We start from the raw sequence: 21521 nt of genomic DNA on the forward strand, positions 1-21521 counted from the left end.
CTGGTCCCCCAGTCTCCCTCCACCTCTGACCTCCCTCTTCTGATTTGGATGCATGAAATGGTGTTGCAATTGGCTTCATCGCTCCTACCTAATCCCCTGGCTTCTTCCCCTTAAGATGAGAACAGGAAGAAAAAGAAAACTTTAAAAGTGAAATGACAGTAATATGAAACAAGAAAGATAAAAGAGGATGTATCTGTAATTCGCTCTTTTCAGCAGACTGCAGTGTGACTACTAAATTTCCACCCCCCCCCAGACCCCTGTTCTATGGTCATTCCCCCCCCGCCACCCCCACCCCTGTTCTGTGGGCATTCACCCCGTGTGGCATTGGGGGCATTGCTACAATTTCCAGCTTCCCGCAGCCCAGTGTTCTCTTTGAAGAACACATTAAAAATGGTAGCAGGTATTGACACACATGCAGAGAATCTGGGTCAAGCACCGATGCATGGAGCACACACGGGTTGCTCTTCAATGCAAGAGGTCTCGGGGCCTGTACAGGCTAAACCTCCAGGGAGGAAAGTCTGTAGCATCTTCCCCATTTAATCAGACAGACGCCAGTATTTTAGTCTCTAAAGAGAGACCGTTTCGGAGGAGCCCTCCACACAAATGCTGCAGGGGAGACACGGTTCCCTGGAAATCGGGACACTCCATCCCTGAGCCAGGTGACTGTTTCCAGGCCCCTCGGGCAGCCCCTGCAGCCCCCTAGCTCATTATCGAGGCCACCACCACCAAGACCTTTGGACAAATATTACCCGATTAGGAGTGTTTCCATGTCATTCTCTATCCTTGGAAAGACCCCTCAGCTCACAGCCATCCAGCAAGTTCTAAAGCAGCCTTTACTTTATGGGAATGTGCAGACATGGGAATGTGCAGACGTGGTGAGGAGGTTCACTCTTCCATAGCATCACAACAAGCCAGCTACGCTACCACCTAAGCACTCCCATCCACCTGACCCGAAGGTTGGAAAGTGAGGAAGGCTGGTGCTGGGAGAATCCCACCTTGGCCGGAATCTAGCCCAAATGGGGGCAGGGGTGACCCTTCCTATCTGGGCCCAGAACCAATAGGGTTCTGAGCACCTGACCCCTAAGACTGCAGGCATGGCAGGGACTGAGTCCTGCCCCTGGCATCCCAACTCACAGTGGCTCCTGGGGGACCTCCTTCCCCCCCCCTGGAGCCTTGGGGGGAACAAAATCTGGACTTGGGGGACAGAAATATCATCTAGAAAAAAACACACACAAAAAAACGCTAGTCCTTTGTTACCATATCCATACCCAGCTTAGCACAAGCTAAGGGTGGAAGCATCTGCACAGGACAATGTGCCGGCCTCCAGCCCCCTCACTTCCCAGCCTTCACGTCCAAGTTTGGAGGCATAGAGCACTCACGTTTGTGTCCCCCACGCTGCATTGTGTCCCACCACCTTGGTTGTTGTGTCTTCCTTTATTTATCCATTGCTCCAGAGATGTTTGTGAAAGGCAGTATACAAACTATATATGGCCAATATATAGCTACTGTATATAATATATGTGTTTGTTTTCATTTTTCTCTCCTGTATGTCCCTCACCCGATTTAGAACTAAATGAGCCCACAAGCTCAACTTTGTTGCAAGGTCAGTATCCCCCTTGCTTTATGGTTTCTACCTCTCCCCCTCCCTGTCCCCATCTCCCCCGTACCCGTCCCCTGCCCCTCTGTGTGTTACCTGAGGCTCCTATGTGTCAAGTGGCCTAGAAGATGGCAGGGGAAGCTAAGGTGGTTACTGGGAGTTGGTGAAACCCTTGCCCACACTTCTCTAGAGGGGCTGGTGGGAGGAAAGGAAAAAAAACCAAACATTAGCATCTCCAGGCCCAGAGACCCACAAGTTTGAGGGACTGAGTCAGGACCAACAGGAAGACAGCTGTGACCCACTGAGCAGTTTTCATAACCCGGGTCCTATTGATGGACGCTCAGCAAAGTGGCAAATACCAGGTACTGGAAGGTTCAAATATTCCCTAAAATGGTTCCCAGGGAGGTTCTTGGGAGCAGGGGAGGTGGGTGGGGGGGAGAGGAGGGGATGGCACAACATGCTCGCTCCTCAGCATGCAGTTGTCTGGAGCGGGATGCCCTTGAGATCTAGTTCAAAGCCTGGCTTTTAGCAGTTCTGTGCTCAGGGACAAGTCACTAAATGTTGCTTAGACTCAGTTTCCTCTTCTACAAAAGGGAATTGATCTGCCTTATGTACCTTAGAGTTGTTCTGCCATTCAACTGAGGGCGCGAAGTGAAAAGGCTTTGACAACTGGGCGGTGCGTTTGAATCATTAAAGCTGAAAGGCAAGGGCATCTCTCAGTGTACCCTAGGGTTCATTAACTCATTTCTCCGGCCCTTCTCCCCAGCCCCCTTGCATCACCCTCCACTTAGAGCCTGTTCAAGTGTAAGACTCCAGCATCTCTTGCCTCTGTTTGCACAATCCTTTGCATTCTTTCAAGGTCCACTAGCCTCGCGAGCATCATCTATGAGGACTGTGGCCAAGGCTTTGGGCAGAGTGGACATTGTCTGAGTGGGAGAATGCAGCTGTGTGTGCTGCTGTCCCCTCTTGAGGGCACTGCCCACCACAAACTAGCTCGGCAGGAAGGCAGCTGTGGAGACAAGGAGGGGAATGGCTTTCTCACCCTGCAGCCCCACCCCCTGGCCTTTCTCATGCCACCTCACCCACACCAGTCTGTGCGTCCATTCACATCCAGCTATGCAATCACTGGAGGAGGGCATTTGGCTTGGAGGGCTGGGGAAGAGGTGGGGGGAAATGGGAAAGTGACTGAGCAAGAAAAATGCTTTTATCATGAAAAACTTGGGGGCTGCCTTATTCACCATAGCCATGCAGGGTGCCTTGGAGATGAACCACAAATGAGAGAATGGAATAGGGAGGGAAAGTGAACTCGATGGAAACATTCAGGTTTAACGTATGACTCAGCTTACATTGATTGCGCCTCTGTGAGAGGCACATGTGCAGATCTGACAGAGAGGGCATCAGACAGTACCTGGCATGGAGGGCAGAAGGGAAGCGTGAGACTGGAGCTAAGACACTACTGCTCCAAGATGTGCCTTTAGAAGCGACTAAGCTCATTCTGATCACTTAGCTCTTCATCCTCGGGGGAATGGGAGCTTTAAACCAGGTGGTGGTTGCTAGGGAGGTAGTGTTTAACGGAAGATGCACTTAGCTGATGGAGGGAGCATTGTCCCACACCAAAGACAGGAACAAAGCCAACCAGAAGCAAACACATCGCTACCAGGCCGCTGAGCTGGGACCCAAGCAGGGACTCCATTGTCAGGCTGCACCTGCTGAGACAGAGCCGCCCTGCCTCGCTCCCGGCAGCTGTCTGCTGTGCACAGCTGTCTACGGTGCCTGGCACAAGAAGGGTCTCTCTGCCTGTCTCCATTCTGACTCGCGGGATGCTCTCAACCCTCATACTTCTCAGTGGAGGCAAAGCAAGGAGAAGGGCCAGACGGTGTAGATTGTGGGCATCTGGAACATTCAAACATTCGGGTTAGTGTGGTTTTCAGGGTAACTGTTGGATGCTTTTGTACAACTAAGGAGTATTTAGAGAAATATTGTATCTTGGGCATTTGCTTTCTTGTTTAATTTTAGAGGATGTTTATTAAGGTTTGGGGACAGTGAAACAAGAAAGGGTTGGGGAAATGAGCCTAGGCTGACGGAGAAGTGAGAAAAGAGGGGGCCTTGGGGACAGGGTTAGGCGGTTTGCTGGGAATGAATTGTCACTGACCATTGCTGCTCTGGTGGCAAGCCTCATGGATCCCTCAGCATTTAGAAGATGCATCCCTGGGGGAAAAGCAAGGGGAAAGGCTCAGGCGTGCAAGCATGCCATCTGGGGCTTTTTCCTCATTCATCTGTGTCTGCCCCCCACCCCTTCCTCCTCCTTTGCTAGTCAGTCTCCCACAGAACAGAGAACTACCTTATTCTCTCAGAGCACCCCCCACCCCAAGTTCTGCTCACTTTGTCTCAGGAATACCAAGCGAGATTTGAACAGGTGCCTGGATCTCACTGACAGGGAGCGTCGCTTTAAGGGACGTGCCGAGCTGTCTCGCCTCCCCGCTCTGGATAGACTAGAAAGATTCTTGTACAAGATTTCATCCCTCCTCAGCATTTTCTGCCACCCTTGAAATATTCCTCTGCTCCCCTTTTGCAAACACAACAGATGGCCTGTCACCCCCTCGTATTAATATTTGGCGGGGCCGGACTCCTGCCATGAGAAATACGGACTCGGGGACGCGCCGCCATCCCTCACTGAGCTGGCTGGCGGGCAGGAGAGGGCCCACACTGCAGACTCAGCTGCTGGGTGGCTGTTCGTCTCCCATCACGGCCCTTTGTCTTTTATCTCCTAGGCCGGGAGTCAGATCCGATGGTATCAGTGGGCTGGGGAAGGTGGGCTGATTAATGCCTGTGAGCCTCACCGTGACCGTCAAATCAACTTCCTAAAGAGTGGGCACTAAAGCACACTGCACCTGGAGGGGGAGATTGCATTAGAGAGAGGATGGGTCCTCCCCTGCTGAGGATTACAGATAGTTCATGAGGCCCAGCCCTCCAGCAGTTAGCATTTCTTTTTTTTTTTTCCTTTGGTTTACCCTCGCCCAAGGATATTTTTTCCATTGGTTTTTAGGAACAGTGGAAGAGAGAGGGAAAGACAGAAAGAAACATCGATGTGAGAGAAACACATTGATTGGTTGCTTCCCACAGGAGCCCTGACCAGGGCCTGGGCAGGGGAGGAGCCTGCAACCAAGGTACGTGCCCTTGACCGGAATCAAACCTAGGACCCTCTGGTCCTCAGGCCGATGCTCTATCCACTGAGCCAAACTGGCCAGGGCCAGCAGTTAGCGTTTCTATGGCACTTGTGTCTAAATACCAGAAGGTGTAAAAACATAGAATTCTTATCCTTTTTCTAGAAGGTTTATCTATTCATCCTGACTGAAATAAGCCTTCCCCTGCCCACGAGAATCAGAAGGCAGCCCTGGGCTTACCTAGGTACCTGGGTTCAGGTATGAACATTGGCTTTGGTGCCAAAAAGATTATTTTGAGGGTTGACCAGAGACACTGGCTTAGAGGCTTGGGGGGTGGGGTTCTTTTGTTTTTTTCAACCCAGTTTTACTATCTTTTGAATATTTGCTCCCATTTTACCTTGCCTGCCATTCATATGGTGACAGGAAAATCACACATTTAGTCAAGCTCTTAGTGAGGAAAACACAGGCTTGTTTTTTTGAGGGGGAATTATTTGTTTTCTTGGTAGCCAAGGGTTAACTCGCAGCAGCTTCTGTATCACTGAGTCTCAATCCGCACTGGTTTTTACTTACTGCCTGTAGGGACTTCTCTTCCCAGTCTGGGATCCTGGGATGGGGGTGTGGTGTGGGGCTGGGCCCCCTTGCTCCTCCAGGCGGCCTCCGCAGAGACCATCTCCCTCCGGATTTAGAAAGCAGCCCACATGGGTGCTGGCCCAGTCTGTTCCGCGCCTCTGCCCCTCCTACCAGTCTCTGCGCTTTCTTCCTTCCTTCTCTAGTTGTAGGACTTCCATTCAGCCAGCTTCCGGCGGTTCTGGATGATGGTGGTTCTGTATTTTAGTAGTAATTTTGATGTGGTTGAGGGTGGTGGCAAGTACAGGCATTTACCTATGCGGCTGCCTTATTCAGGAAAGTCCTGCCCTTCATACAAGTAGCCTGTGTTGGAGATTTGGGGGAGTAGCTGGGTAGGAACAATTCAGCTGAAGTTGTTTTCAGAACTTGATTGACGCTACAGAAAATCACTTCTGCAGAAACATGCTCTCAATTCTGTTCTTTTATTGAGCCTTCCAACAGGACAGATGACCAGGTAGAGCCCTTCCCTGCATCCTTACTCCAGAAACAGCACCTGTCACTTTATGGGCCCTGCACTTGCTCTGCTTGGGTTCTGGGGTGAAAGGCCTGTGACTGCTCTATCCCTCTAAGAACCTCTCTTCAGACACCCTCCCTCCTTCCCATGACCCTCCTTCTGGGGACAGAGACGCAATTCAGTGGAACCTGAATGAGACAATTCATGAACATAGTCCCTCCTTAACTCCTGGGCTGTCTCTTGCATCTCAGCAGTCACCCCATGGATGGTCCTTGCTCAACACAGGTGCATGGCAGCAGCACGCCCGTCTTTTCTCGGCCACCCTGCTCTGCACAAGATCATCTCTGGATCACTCTTTTTATCATAGATCCCCCCACCCCTTACATTTTAGCAGAGTGGCTTCCCAGTGTTGCTAATGCCCACTTAGATCAAGAGGGATATGGTATCGCAGGTGGCTTTTAAGAATAGATCGAGAGCTTGAATGCAGAAGTATGCTTCTTGATTCTAGTCAAATGCTTTATTTTAGATGAGGTCAAGTTATAGGTAAGTTGTCTTTCCTCCTGCATGGGAGATCTTTGCAGAGAATGGCATCACTTCAACGCAAGAGACTTGAACATCATGTTCTCATTTTTTTTCAGCTTTGCTAAGGGATAAATGACAAAACTGCAAGACATTTAAAGTGTACATTGTGGGGCGTAGATGTACAGATACATTGTGAAATGATTTTTCATCCTCTTTTTATCCAAGCTGAACAACTGCAGAGGCCTCTAGCTAAAAATGGAGGCAGATGATTAGAGATTATCATCACTTGAGGCCACTCAAGACAGGTGATCAAAAGAAAAGGCTCTGTGGATTGTTCTGAGAGCTTGAAGTTGAGGAAAAGGGGGTATTTGATGGTCTAGTTAGCAGAGAAGAGCTGGAGCCCCAGTGGTTCCATAGTCAGGTCCCACCAAGTCCAGCAACATAGATGCAGGTCTTAGAGCCTCAGGTTGGCCCAGAGAGATGACGCCCTCTGGCCCCACTCTGTATAGTTTGACTCATCAGGAGAGGTTGTGTAGCCAAGTTCTGGGCTCATCTGGCTCATGCAGTCTAGCTCAGCAGTGTTTCCAAGATGAATCCATGAATGCTGGTCAAACTTTTACATCTCAAACATAGCTTGGGTACCTGTTAGTATGTTCAAATTGCTGTAGTACAATTCATTTGTGGGTGACAAGTTTATACTTAAGCCCTACAGACTTCACCTAATTAAGGGATAGTAGGGTGGGCAAAGAAGAATCTATTGGCTTGTAGCCTCAGGCTTGAAGATACACTCACGTCTCCTGCTAAGGCAAGGGGGAGGTGTTGGCACTCTGGGTCAACCGAACACTCTTTGGGTCAAAAACAGCAACCGAATTTGGACATCATTTATATCATTCCCCAACTCACCCATTATGGCAAGTGGCTTTCCAGCAAACCGGATGAGGGTTGGGCTGCGGTCAGGACAGCAAGAGGCAAAGGCGAGAGGGCTGGGAGTGCTGGCTCATCCTCCACACCCTCTGAGGGCCGAGCAGGTACCTCCGACTGCTTTCTACCTTAACAGTGGCTTGTTTTTCATTTCTTTTAGAAGTGAAATCTACAGCCCTGACCCCTTGGAAAGGTTGGTATGTTTATTTCCTAGGCAGCTACTGCCTTGTTGAGGATGGGATATGCCAAACTCTGCCTGCTCTCAAGGTGCCTTCTGTTCTGAGCTAACTGCAGGGAGCAGCCCAGTGGGCCTCTACCCGGCCCTGGGGCTGTCTCAATTCAGATTAACCCATCCCCGAGGACATGCCATTCTCCCTGGGTAGCTTCCCCTGGCAGAAGTCTAACTTCCCTGCTGGCAGCACTAATGAGCACCTGTCAGGGCCCAGAATGTCTCCTCATCTGGGTGCCCCTGTACCAGGCCTGCCTCTTTCCTTGCGCACTGATGCTCTAATGCACCCATCTTCTTAGACCTTGCATGCTGCCCTTTGTTTACCCCATTCTCTCCCTCTTTCTCTTGCGCTCTCTATCTTGCTCTGACTTAGAACTGGAAGGGAAGTGGTGGGAGGAAGAGGAAAGTGGAAGGAAGGGGGAAGGTCTGTGTGAGTCACTAGGCTAGGAATAAAATGGGTCTTGTTTGAGGCTTTCATTCTTGCCAGATGTTTCTGCTGAATAATTGACACTCATTAGTTGTCCTGGATCCTGTCCTGATAGTCTCTTTAGGCCTCTGCAGCTCTCTAGTGAGACAGAGGCAATGAAGGCATCCAGCATAGAGTGGAGGTGTGACTGGATGACTAGTGGAGGTCTCACAGGTGTGGCCCATGCCACCAGGTAGATGGGCAGAGCTGTCACCTGGCCACAAAGGCTCTGGGAGAGTCTTGCCCCAGGACTGGACACAATGCCTGGACAAAAGGTCATGTCATAGCATTCTTCCATGTGCTGGGCAGCGGGCGATGGCCTGTGTGGTCCCTACCTTAACCAGTGCCCGGATGGGGCTGGCCCAAGTGCTCCCTCCCCTCTGCATTTTCCACAGAGGAGTGAGTCACGTGGAATAGCTGTGAGGGAGGGGGAAGGAAAACTGCATTTAGAGATAGAAGCAGAGGGACCTTGGGGGCAGTCACTGGAGCTCTGAGGTTCAGTTTCCACCTGTGGGAGTGCGGACAGCAGTCCTGAGCGTGCTTGCGGCTATTGAGGCTGGGACCCCCCGCCCCCCAACTGCACGCACTTGACCTGATGTCCCACCCAGAGTTACACCTCCCTCAACCAAGGGGTTTGCAGTGACTTTTACTGGAAAAGAGGGGAACGGTGTTCGGAAGAGAAAATTGAGGTAAAGCAAAAGGCAGAACAAGAGTTTGTTTTGTTGTAGTTATTTCTTAAGAGAATGAAAAAAAACAAACAGAAAATATGGGCTTATCTATATGCATGGCAATGTTCTGACTCTTTCTTTCCTCCAATAAGCACTTATCAAATACCAACCAAGGGCCTCATTAGACACAGAGGAGGGAATCAGAAGTATAATGCAGGGTGGTAAGCATTTCAATAGTGCGATGCATGTGGTGCTGTGAAAACAAACCATAGCAAGTCAAGGAAGGCTGCCTGGAGGATGTGACTGGAGGCCAGAATAGGACCTGGAACAAGGTGTGAGTTGAGTAAAAAGCATTTCAGGCACAGGGACAGAGGGTGTGAGGATGAGAAGGGAAAGGAACATGGTTGGTGGATATATGCTTGTGTGTGCATGTACGAGTGTGTGCAGGTGACATGAGCTCATGCTGCACGGCGTTGGGGGAAGGGAGACACTGAAAGACATCTGGCAGGAAGAACAGCTAAGGAGGCAGAAAAGCAAGATTATGAAATGTGGAGCACTCTGCCAGGCAGATGGGGGCTTTGTGATGGCCGGAGGACTCTGGGAGATTTGTAGCGTGAACCGTTTGCAATGGTAAAGATGTGACCCTGGAATTATCATAAAGAATAAGCCTGAGGGGTCAAGGCCTGAGTGGGAACCTTCATGGGAGGGACAGGAGAGCTGCTTGGCTGCCTAGGAGAGGATGTGTGGGAACCCCTGCCTGTTTCCTCCTCCTGCGAAGCTTTGTGCTGGAAAGTGGATGGGTTAGGGCAGTTGTCGGCAAACTGCGGCTCGGCAAACCACAGCTTTTGAGCCACGTGCGGTTCTTTGGCCCCTTGAGTATGGCTCTTCCACAAAATACCAACGTCTGCGCATGGGCCACAAAGTTTCAATCACACTGTACGTGCATGCCCGCATGTGGTATTTTGTGGAAGAGCCACACTCAAGGGATCAAAGAGCCGCATGTGGCTCGTGAGCCGCGGTTTGCCAACCACGGGTTAGGGCGAGGGGATAATGTGTGGATGGGGTGAAGGCAGACTGGGTGAGGCTCCCCACAGTGAGAGACAGCCCCTGTGGGTCAGGGACAGGAGATAGGAGCACCAGAAAGTTCCCTGAAGCTTGTCCAGGGTAATAGTGCGCCAAGAGGAGGCACTGGACAGCCTTTTCCTGCTTCTATGGGAAGAGTTTTCTGACACAACAGGCCGAGACCCCTCCTGATGGGCTCTCTGTGGTGCCACCCAGCAGGCCCACAGAGGGACTCTCAGGCCCTTGGCAATGGGCCTGAGCACAGAGGAGCACCTGCAGACCGCCCTGCCAGGCAAGGTGCCCAGGGGCAGGAGGCACCAGTCACAACAGCCTCCCTGCATGCTGCAGAGTCCCTCACCCGCAAACAAGGCTTCCTTTCATGGTAAGGAATGAGCCAGGCCCTACTGGGCTGCGCCCCTGGCCTGTGGCATCTCCCCTGGTGGGGGGCCTGCAAGGAGGGAATGCAGGAGAGCATCCACGTGCTGGGCACTGTGCTTCATTCCCTTCTCTTCCCACAGGGCCTCTCCTAGGCATGCCTAGCAGGAGGGAGAGGGAGGAGGGAGCCGGCATGAATGGGAGCTGGGTCTCAAAGCTGTGAGTGTTGAGGGGAGCAAGAGAGGAACAGCCATGTGCACGTGGGGTGAGGGAATACAGCCACTACCTCTGCCTGAGAACATGGAGCCCAGCTCCCACAAATGCCTGCTGGTCCCATGGACTGCAAAACCCACATGTGCCTTAGACCAGAGGTCGCCAACCTTTCGGACCTCAAGGACCACCGGTTGGCGACCGCTGCCTTAGAGTCAGCCTCAGGCATAGGCCAGGCTCTTGGTCTGAAGGACTTTGGGGGTCCAGAGCAGAGGGGATCCCTCATAGGAGGAAAGCAGAGCCTCTTGCCCTAGAACCGTGGTCAGCAAACTGCAGCTCGCGAGCCACATGCAGCTCTTTGGCCCCTTGAGTGAGGCTCTTCCCAAGCCTTAGGAGTACCCTAATTAAGTTAATAACAATGTACCTACCTATATAGTTTAAGTTTAAAAAATTTGGCTCTCAAAAGAAATTTCAATCGTTGTACTGTAGATATTTGGCTCTGTTGACTAATGAGTTTGCCGACCACTGCCCTAGAAGCATACCGGGGAGAGAACAGAGTGACATAGGCAACCGTGAGGGACTGTGAGGAGGGCCTTCCTGGCGGAGGCCTAGGTTCTGTGGAGCCGGGAAGGTCCCCTCCCTGCAGGGTGGAGCGTAAATAGCCTCCCTTGTGCCTCTCATTATGAGAACGCGCCCTGCCAAGATATCCGGGCATTGGAAATGTCAGGTCCTGGACCACAGGACACGGGACGTTGGAGAGCATGCTGCACGTCAAGCTCATGACGATGTAGCCACTGCCCTGTAGTCAGAGATTTCTCCCCACAGCCCAGGAAATACAACCATATGTGCGGCACTTCCCAGCCACGAGTTTTTAGATCCCAAGGATTAATCTCACCTGGAACCAGGGAGCCAGAAGTGTCTCCAATGTGTGGCATCTGAGGCAGGTTCCTTCACCCCTGTGAGCACATGCACTTAGTGGGGACACAGTCTCATTAAACTCAGTGCAGCCGAGCATGTAGGTCCCTCTGTCTTGGGTGCCTGATTCGTCTGGGCCTCAACACCCCTGTGTGCTGTTCACGAACCGTAGCTCCATCGGTTGTGGGCATTCTTGCCCCCTGGGATCAGGGTGCCTCCTGGCTTATGCTTCACAGTGATAGGAAAGCTCCTGGGGAATTCTATGACTGCATAGTTTTCTTGCCTCTCATTCTTGGCTTCATTTCAGATGTCTGTCAGCAGGCCAGGTGGCGTGTGCCTCGCAGGGGAAGGTGACATCCACCTCCCACTCAGACATTCTCCATGCGGTTCCGCATCCCCATCTCCACCTAAACCTCCCCGCACGTCCATGGACACAGCCAGAGGCCACCTGTGTCTTTCCTGGTTCCCACCTCCTCTTCCTGGGAGCTGGGTCTGGCTTTTCAGGCGCGTGATGCCTGAGCTAGGTCTGCTATTAGCGAGGCCAGATGGGAAGAGGCCAAGTGCTCCAGGCAGACGCCGGGCTCGGCCCGGAGAGGCGGTGATTGGCAGGAGGACGCTGACCCCGAGCAGCAGCCGCAGCAGGGAGGCAGATTGGTGTCCAACAGGTCCTTCCGGCAACAGGTGGAGCCACTGCATGGCAATGGGAAGGGTGAGGCAGGCAGTGCTCAGAAGTGGTTGAGTGATGGTGCACATGACACGGGGTCTTATGTTGTTGAAGCTCTGTGTCTGCTATGCATACACCTGCCACCTTCTCCTTGAACTTGATGAGCCATAGCCTTAGCCTAGTACACAGGAAAGGAGTCCTGGCCACCAGCACACTTGGACTTGAGCCTCATGTGCTCTCCTGGCCAGGGAAAACTCCCCATTATATAGTGTGTGTCATGGGATGGAAGCTGTGGAAGGTCCATGTGTCATGCAGCCCCTACAAAGGGAGCGGGAACAAACCAGATGCTCCCAGTTAGAGATGGCTTACCAGAGGCGAGGCCTAAGGACAGCCGACCAGGCAATGGCCATTCCCTCTTCCTCTGGCTGCTCGTGACTCCTGTGCTCTCTCCACAGGCCCAGGTGCCGTCAGCGAGGTGAGCAACGGGACGCCGAGGAGGGCCGGCTGCCTTTGGCTGCTACCTCTCCTGGTCTTCCTCCTGCGCCAGTTTTGATGTGAGTGCCACGCCCCCACCGGGGAAGCTGCCGCCACTGCAACCACCAACCCTCCAGCAAAGGCACCTCCGACAGCAAGAGCAAACCCCTTTCCAACTAAGATGTAATCAAACGCCATTCCGAGACACAGACGATTGGGACACAAATTTGAGGGAGGGGAACAAAGAACACTTTGGGGAAACACGTTTCAAAAGGAAATCGAAAAATCGATCGCCTTGCAGGCCGGGCAGATATGTAGGTACAGCTGAGTTTTCTTTCTTTTCCCAAATGGGAGGAGCGCACCCCTGGCTCTGGATACCCGCCCGCCAGCTGCATTGTTTCCGGGGTGGACGAGGGCTCAGCTGCTCTGCCCGCTCCAGGGCCCCTGCCAAGGAAAATTCTGGAGTCGGCCATCCCCAAATTCAATCCGTCACTAGAAGCGAACACAGAGTGAGGCGTGCGCCCCCATGTGCCGCGGGGATCCCCCCCGCTGTAGACTGTGCCACTGTCATGTGTGCTATGAAACGCAAATTTAAAAAGCAAATCAATAAAAAGGACCCTAAACAAAACAGCCTGACGGCGACCAAAACCCCACAGTCAGCAGTCACACAGGCCCCGTTCACCTTTGTGTTCCCCTCACTACATGGGCATCGTGGATCATAAGGGATTCTGGTTCACTATTGATTCTATTTTCTGACGTGAGTCTAGGACTTAGCTGGAAAACAAGGCAACACTAAACACCACACACACATGAAAGGGGTGACGAGAAGTATGTTTGTTAAAAAAAGATGAAAATGAATAGTGCACTTCTTAACTAGGTTTACAACCGGTGGACCCCACGCCGGGCATTAACCGCCCGGTGAGGCTTTGGCGAATCCACCAAAACAAAACACACACACACACACACATATGATTTAACCAACACGTCCACCAGCGCTACAGCTTTCTCCTCATCCTGGCATTTAATGCAGACACGACTATGCTTCTCCGTGCTGTTTAGAAGTGGAAGGGGGTGTCTGCACCCGACTTGGTTTGTTGGCACTGCTTCTTTTGATGACATATATTATACAGTATATATATACATATATATACATATATTTTTTTTGTTAAGAGTTCTAGCCCTTTTCTTTCTCAGCAGGTCCGTTCTCAGACATTACTGCATGCTGTATATGGCGTTAGCTGTGTGTTGACCTTCTAAAAGATGATAGAGTTTACTGGTACTTGTGTAATCAGCTCCTGCCTCTATTTTTTTTCTTTCTTTCTTTCTTTTTTTTTTTTGCGTTATCCACATGTCAGAGACATATATACGCAGTGAAACGAGAAAACGACATTAGCACCAGGCACAGCCTCTGTTCCAGGTGTGGCTCCCGGAGGAGGTCCGCCCAGGCGCCGCCCCCTCCATCCCGCACAAACACGCCACCGAACCAGCTAAACAGCCAGTAACCACTCGCTCGAGCCCTATGGGAATCTCTGATGCCTTTGTGACCACTGGAGAATTGAACCCTCTTGGTTTCTTTTATTTAAGTTCCCACCTGTGTGTGCGTGTGTATGAAAGAGAAATGCAGTTTTTAGATAATCTTTTGTCCTCCCCCCGGAGCCTGGGGACCAAGAGAGGCCTCGGGGAGGGGTCCTGGGTGTGATGAGGGAAAGTGGGATTGGGGTTAGGGGAGGGAGGGGTTGTCTCTGACTTGACATTAAAAAGTGTTCCATGTCCCTCTTCACCTGGTGTGGTGCCTCATTCTGAAGTGGGGGGTGAGGGGGTAAAGGACACCGAGGGGGGTGGGCTCCTGACTCAAGCAACTGCTCTTTCAGCCCCTCATTGGCAGGAGCTGGGCTCTTTCTGTGGTCTGTGCTCAGGTGACAGGACAGTCAGAAGCCCCTTGTCCTCCTAACAGAAGCTGGGGCACAGGGGGCTCACAGGGCTGTATCCCCAATGCTGGCCGAGGCCGGCCGCACCCCGCTTGTGCCCAAGCAGTTCACCTCCTAACCTGGGAAAAATCCCTTGTCCTCCTAACAGAAGCTGGGGGCTCACAGGGCTGTATCCCCAATGCTGGCCGAGGCCGGCCGCACCCCGCTTGTGCCCAAGCAGCTCACCTCCTAACCTGGGGAAAATGTCAATCTAGTTGAGACAGGCTTTTCTGTGAGAGTATTTCGAGGAGGCAGCCCAGGGCGGCTATCACAGAAAAGAAAAGAAAAGGAAAAAGAGGAAAGGGAATTTTTCCCAAACAGTGTGGCTTGATATTAAATAATCCCAAGTCCCAACAACTGATGTTTGAGGGACTCTTCCCGCAAGGCCTGCTCTCCAAAGCTCGCCTCCAGTCACAAATTAAGAGGAAAAGTCAATTTTAATACAAAATAATATTCAAATCATTCTAAGCTGCTCTGATTCTGGGAATTAAATTGGGGCTGAGACTCACCGAGAGGCGGAAACCAGGCCAGAGCTGAGACGCACAGGATTCGTGTACCTGAGTCCTCGGGGGTCAGTCCACCTGAGCGGAGTAGGACGTGTTGGCAAAGGAGGCGATTCATTTCCAGTGGCTGCTAGAAAAAAATGAGAAAAGGTTGTTGGCTTCATGGCCTGCCCTTCTGTCCCCCGCTCCAGGTGTCAGACACAACAACTGCTTCCTGGCAAAATTGTCAGGGACAGTGTGGCCAAGCCTTACAGATTTAGGTTGAATCGGTTCTGGAACAGCCAAAGCCAAGGGCTTGGGGACTGTGCCCTTCCGATGAGAGTGGGTGGGTGAGACTTGCTAGGCCTCTCATGCCTGGAACTTCTGCAGATGCCCATTGGAGGGTCTGGATGCCCAGCATGGTTCCTGGACCAGAGAGGGAAACACAGGTAGTTCCCATGTTGCTGCACTGGAGCCCGGAAGCACCGCTGCATAAAACACACCAAGGCATCTGCACAGAGAGGCTACCCAGACTTTTCTGGGAAAAGAGAGTATAGTGGCACATGGCCTCCATTTGAATCAAAAGTTCCTTTTCTTTTAGTGACTAAACTTCCTTTGACCACTCCGTCACCGTCCTCCCAGGAGTCATTTGTAAAGGGACTATGTCAACTTTGCAAAGTGCCACTCATGAGGAAGATTTCACTTGACCTGTCTGCAACTCCATTCCCCTTCCTGTCTGTGGTTCCTTAGGGCTCTGTTTCATCGAGAGCATGTCCCTGGTAGACCCAGCTTTGCCCCTAACTGATGGCTTCAGCAGCTAGAACTTCCTAATCTGCCTCAAGAGGGGGCAGTAGGGTAGTTAGGGTTTGAACAGCCTTCACTCCTCCCTACCACACACACACTCATCTGCTGAGTGTGCCACCTGAGCCCCCATCTGCTGAATTTTAGTCTTTAACAGAAGCTTCAGGTGCCCATGAGCAAGGACCCTCAGCCAGACTCATTGTTTAATCAAGGAGGACATGGCTTTGAGAGAGCTGGTTGGGACAATCCCAGGCCTATTTGAACTCAGGAAACAGGAACATGGCAAACAATGTTCATTCACATAAGTAGAGAAAAACATATTGAATACTGCATGCAGTTACCTTTCTTTGTACAAGCACTAACGGAGTCCACTGCAACAGGCTGGCCTGGATGTCAAGTGCACAAGACCACTGTAGACTCAGACATACGTCACTATCATACTTTAGGATTCATCCACTACCCCTAACAGTAGGGTGGCCCCTTGAGGGGGTCATGGTTTACGTGTGGCAGATTTTCCCATGATAGTCTTTCATATGTGTGTGTGGAGGGGCGAGTATGGGATGCGCAAGCCCTAACTAGTCTAATCGCTCCTGTAGAATCCCGTTCATCTTCTTCCAACAGAATATCTGCTCCTCTCCAGCCGCACAGATGTGCAGCAGCTCCCCAGTGTTTGCAGTTAAAGGGGTTCAAATGCCTAACTTGGGGCCTCGTGAGTGCTGATCCAAGGACTGCCTTGATGAGTGGGACTTACAACATTGGAGCAGTAGTCACAGTCAGTGACCTAGGAGTGTTCGTTTTTTCTTATTGTAGGTATTGATGATGATGGTGATGAGGAATGACAGTTACTGTTATTCAAGCTGAAAATAAGTTAGCCAATGGATTGACAGTAAAGTCTGATTGAGGTCAGCACATTTCGTTGGATTCCCCATCTTTATCTTATGCCCTTGACCCATGAGCTTAGAAGGAAAGAACATCACGCCATTAGTCACAGGACTGGCCCTTCAATGGGTCGATTTGATAAAAACAGAAAATTGAAATCAGCAAAATATCCATACATTTCTATTCTTATCATGGCAACTTTTTGAAGTACTTCTCACCAGAAGAGAAAAAGCTATATGAAAGGAGACATGTGGTAAACTAGATAGTCTTTGCTAATGATGAGCTACGTGCTCCTATGTCGCTGTTGGCCAGATGTACATGCACACACCAGCCATTCAGCCTCCATTCAAGCAACGTAAAGATTTAGAATTAGTGGTGTCTGAGAGAGGCACTAAATAATAACTCTTTCTGGCATTTTTTAACCAAATCTCAGAAGTAATTTTGAATTTAATTGTGTAGTAGTGCCTCCTTTGTCATCCCATAACTGCTCAATCAAGCCCTTCTAAAGTCTTAATTCTTATCTCTCTCTGCTCTTAATTCAAATCCGATTTCCACGAGTGTCCAAATCTATCTGCCTCCAAGGCAATAAACTCTAATATTCCCATGATTTGAGTAACTAAGATCTCCTAGTCTGTGTCTTCATTTTCCTTTTCCTGTCTCCCGCAACTCCATATCTTCTTTCACAACATGTCCTTATCATGTGACTAGAACAACAGGGCTTTGTTTAGAAATCACTCCTAATTCCTGAGCTCAAGTTAAGATCTTTTTTTTCTTTTTTAAATCCTCACCCAAGGATATTTTTTCCCATTGATTTTCAGAATAGAAGGGGGTGGGTAGGGGGGGAGAGGGGGGAGGAGAGAGAGAGGGAGAGAGAGAGAGAGAAACATAGATATTAGAGAGACACATCCACTGGTTGCCTCCTGCACTCAGGGATCAAACCCACAACCAAAGTACTTGTCCTTGACCCAGAATCGAAACCTCGACCCTTTAGTCCATGGGGTGATTAACCACTGAGCCAACCAGTCAGGGCAAGTTAAGAACATTCTAACAATTTATGTCTGATGCATTATATTTTATAAAGGAGTCTTGGTTTGGCTTTAGATATTTTTTTGTTGTTTTTATCCTCAACCAAGGATATACTTTCATTGATTTTTAGAGAGAGGGGGAGGGGGTCCTGTCTTCTTTAGTCACATTTTTTATACATTTTCTTTTATCTCTTTTTCTCTTCTTCATTCACTCTCTCCAGTACAGCTTACCTTTTCACTCACAACCAAAGAAACAAGATATCCAAGAAGAACCAATTTGGAAAAAAAAAAAAATCAACACTTAGTTTCACAAGGTTGTTTTAAACCCCTTTGATTACTCCAGGCACTTAGAGAGTAACATTATGATTTAGAGGAAAGCAATTTGATCTGGTTGGGCTGTACCCTGGAATATCCATTACTGATTCCTTGAGTTAGATATACGATACCCTAAACCAGTGATCGGCAAACTCATTAGTCAACAGAGCCAAATATCAACAGTACTTGTTCAGAATAGACTCGCCCAGGCCGAAAACCGACTTCTGTGCATGGGCCACGAAGTTTCAATCGCACTGTATGTGCGTGGTATTTTGTGGAAGAGCCACACTCAAGGGGCCAAAGAGCCGCAGTTTGCCGACCACTGCCCTAAACTACACATCAGTGCAGATCATTTTCCAGGGCTTAGTTGACATCTGAGGCAGTTCTATGCTACATGGTGCATCAACAGATCCAAGCAACTTGGTTAACTTAAGACAGTTTTGGGCACCCGGTGTCTAACCCCATTAGCCACGGACACAGAGTAATTAACAAAGAAGCCCTAGGTTCCATTCCTTCAAGAATTCCTTGAGGAGTGATGTCAGCTACATGCCTGATCAGATGCCCATGTCGTACATAAACCCCTTCAACAACATTTAGCATCATCCATAGCCAAAAAAGTGCCTTTGTGGTTCTGTGGGACCCAGCACCATACGTCCAGGGACTGGGAGGAGTCCTGCCCACCTGGGCATTGGGCAATAGTCCTGTAAACCTCAGTTCTGCTCTGAACCCTGCAGTGGCCCTTGAACTAGTTGCAGCCTCTCTCGGCCACAGTCAGGGGGCCTGGAGAACACTGTCTTACACAGTAAATGACACACTTGAGAGCCTTTCTGGAAGTCAGGTTTCCAGCAGAGAAGTTCCAGCAGAACATTAGAGCTAAAAAGAGTTGGGATGCCTTGGAAAGGGAGAGAGGAGCAGTTTGCCTTTAAGTGTGTAACCCACCGCCCACCGCAGCACAGCTGAGTCTAAGTAAGACATTCTCAGCCCATGAATTTTTTCTGCAGGGGAAGTAAGAGGGCGTGGCTCCCCCAGATGTGTGGAATGTTGCCAAAGAGACCCTCTTCCCCTTGGCTCCACCCAGAATGCTTAACCAGGAGCTCATGACTTGGGGGTTGGGAGAGGCTAGGAGAGTGACCAAAAGGCCTCTGGGAAGGCGGCTGAAAGGAATGTTGGTCCTACTAACTGGTTGCTGACTCCAGCAAGAAGCCTTCCCATGAGTTGCTGGAGATACCTCACTCATGGATCCCCCACATGGCGTATGGACACCTCATCATTTTGCACGTCTCATCCACCCACCCCACACTCTGGACCAGCTCTCTGTGTGTGCTCCTGACCTTGGCAAGAGTGAGCTTAGCTGGGAGACTAGCGAGTAGGCTCACAAAGTCAGCCCAAATCTGAGGGCCGGGGAGAAATCCCAAACTGGAGCTTTAGTGAGACCCTTGGGAAAACAAAAGGGAGGCATCAGCATGGCCTGGTGCATGACAGGATTAAGAAAAAGCAGACAAGCTTCAGAATATTGTCCCAGGAGAGAACAAGAAGCATGGAGCTGGCATATCCATACAAGGTCTGTGAAAGCCCCAGAATCCCTAGCAGAGCTGACAGAAGGCATTTCTCTTCCTAAGTAATTTGGTAAATACTGGAGGTAACGACCACTGCCAATGTGAAGAGAGCAATGCAGGACGCCGAAGAACATCTAAACAATTAAGAAAACATGGCACAAACCCCAAATCATAATAATGATCCAGTAGCCTACCCCCAAAGACATGGGGGTTCTGTGAGGTTCCTGATAAAAAATTTAAAGAATTCTATTTTAAGGAAGCTCAGTGAGCTCCAAGAACACATAGAAAGGTAAGTCAACAAAATCAGTAAAACAATAGACAAACAAAACAAAAAGTTTAACAAAGAATTAAAATAATTTAAAAAAGAACAAAGTGAAATTCTAAAAAAAAAAAAAAATGAATGAAATAAAAAGTAGAGGTCATCAACAGCAAAAGGAACCAAACAGAAGAATCTGTGAATTAGAAGACATGATCTTTGAAATTATCCAATCAGAGGGGAACAGAGAAAACAAGATGGAATAAGAGCAAGAAAGCCTACATGATCTATGGGTTACCATCAAAAGGAGCAATCGCCATTTATTGGTCTCGCAGAGGGAGAAGAGAACAGAAAACTTGTTTAGATAAATAATGGTGCAGAATTTTCCAAATCTGAGGAGAAACTTGGATATCCAAGTTCTCAAAGCTCCATAGGTCACCAAACAAACTCAACTTAAAGAGATCTTCTCCAAGACACATTATAATAAAACTGTCAATATCAAAGACAAAGAGAGAATCTTAAAAGCAGCAAGAAAAAAGATGCTTGTAACTTACAAGAGAACCCTTTATAAAGCTATCAGTAAATTTCTTAGCAGACACTCTACAGGCCAGGAGAGAGATGCTATATTCAAAGTGGTAAAAGTAAAAGAAAAAACAAAACAAAAAAACACTGCCATAAAGAATGTTTTATTCAGCAAAGTCATCCCTTAGAAATGAAAGAGACTTTGCAAGAAAAACACAAAGTGAGGGAGTTCAGCACCACTAGACATGCCTTACAAGAAGTGCCAAAAGGAGTTCGTCAAGCTAAAATATAATGACGCTAATTAGTAACATGAAACGTATAAAATATACAAAACACTGGTAAAGGTAAGTGCATAGTCAAATTCAGGATACTCTAATACTGTCATTTGTTGGTACATTAAGCATTTAATTCTAGCAGAAAGTTAAAGGACTAAAGTGCTAAAAATAACTATAGTAAAAATAATATGTTAATGAACACACAGTGTTAGAAAGAGGTAACTTGTGATATCAAAAATGTAAAAGGGGGAGTAAAAGGTTAGAGTGTTTATATATATTCACAGTTAAGTTGCTAGCATAAAATAGACTGTGATTTCTACAAGATGTTTTATGTGAGCCTCATGATAGCCTCAAAGCAAAAACCTTGCACAGATTCACAAAAGATATACAGAAAGGAATCAAAGCATCCCGTTGCAGTAAATTATAAAGGAAGGCATAAGAGAGGGAGAAAGAAATAAGCACACTACAAAAAAACATCAGAAAACAATAAGATTGCCCTGAACGGTTTGGCTCAGTGGATAGAGCATTGGCCTGAGGATTGAAGGGTCCCAGATTTGAACCTGGACATGTACCTTGGTTGCGGGCATGCCCTTTCCATTCGAACCTGGGCATGTACCTTGGTTGCGGGCACATCCCCAGTAGGGGGTGTTCGGGAGGCAGCTGGTCGATGTTTCTCTCTCATCGATGTTTCTAACTCTCTATCCCTCTCCCTTCCTCTCTGTAAAATATCAATAATATATATATTTTTTTTAAAAAAAGAAAACAATAAGATGGCATTAGTAAATCCTTACCTATGGATAAGTACTCTTAATATAAATGGATTAAACTTTCAAAATCAAAAGTCACTGAGTAGCTGGATGGATATATAAATAAAAGCCCACTGTATGCTGCTACAAACTCACTTCAGCTTTAAGGACATACACTGGCTCAAAGTGAAGAGATAGAAATAGAGATTCCATACAAGTGGAAACCAAAACAGGCGTAGCTATACTTATATGAGACAAAATAGTCTAAAGTCAAAAACTGTAGCAAGAACAAAGATGACCATTATCCTATATAATAAAACCCTAGTATGCAAATCGACCAAACAGCTGA

The 21521-nt window shown here is 49.0% G+C and overlaps 1 protein-coding gene across 1 annotated transcript in view; it reads left to right on the forward strand.

Moving 5' to 3' along the window:
• The window catches only part of NTM (neurotrimin), a 179033-nt gene extending 165331 nt beyond the window's left edge, over positions 1-13702 (forward strand). The window contains 3 exon segments of the mRNA XM_006779315.2: positions 1568-1603; positions 7446-7478; positions 12330-13702. Coding sequence (XP_006779378.2) covers positions 1568-1603; positions 7446-7478; positions 12330-12427 — 167 coding nt within the window. The 3' untranslated portion in view covers positions 12428-13702.
• The last annotated feature ends 7819 nt before the right edge of the window (positions 13703-21521 follow it).

The sequence above is a fragment of the Myotis davidii genome, unplaced genomic scaffold (genome assembly GCF_000327345.1).
Source record: "Myotis davidii unplaced genomic scaffold, ASM32734v1 scaffold809, whole genome shotgun sequence".
Lineage (NCBI taxonomy): Eukaryota > Metazoa > Chordata > Mammalia > Chiroptera > Vespertilionidae > Myotis > Myotis davidii.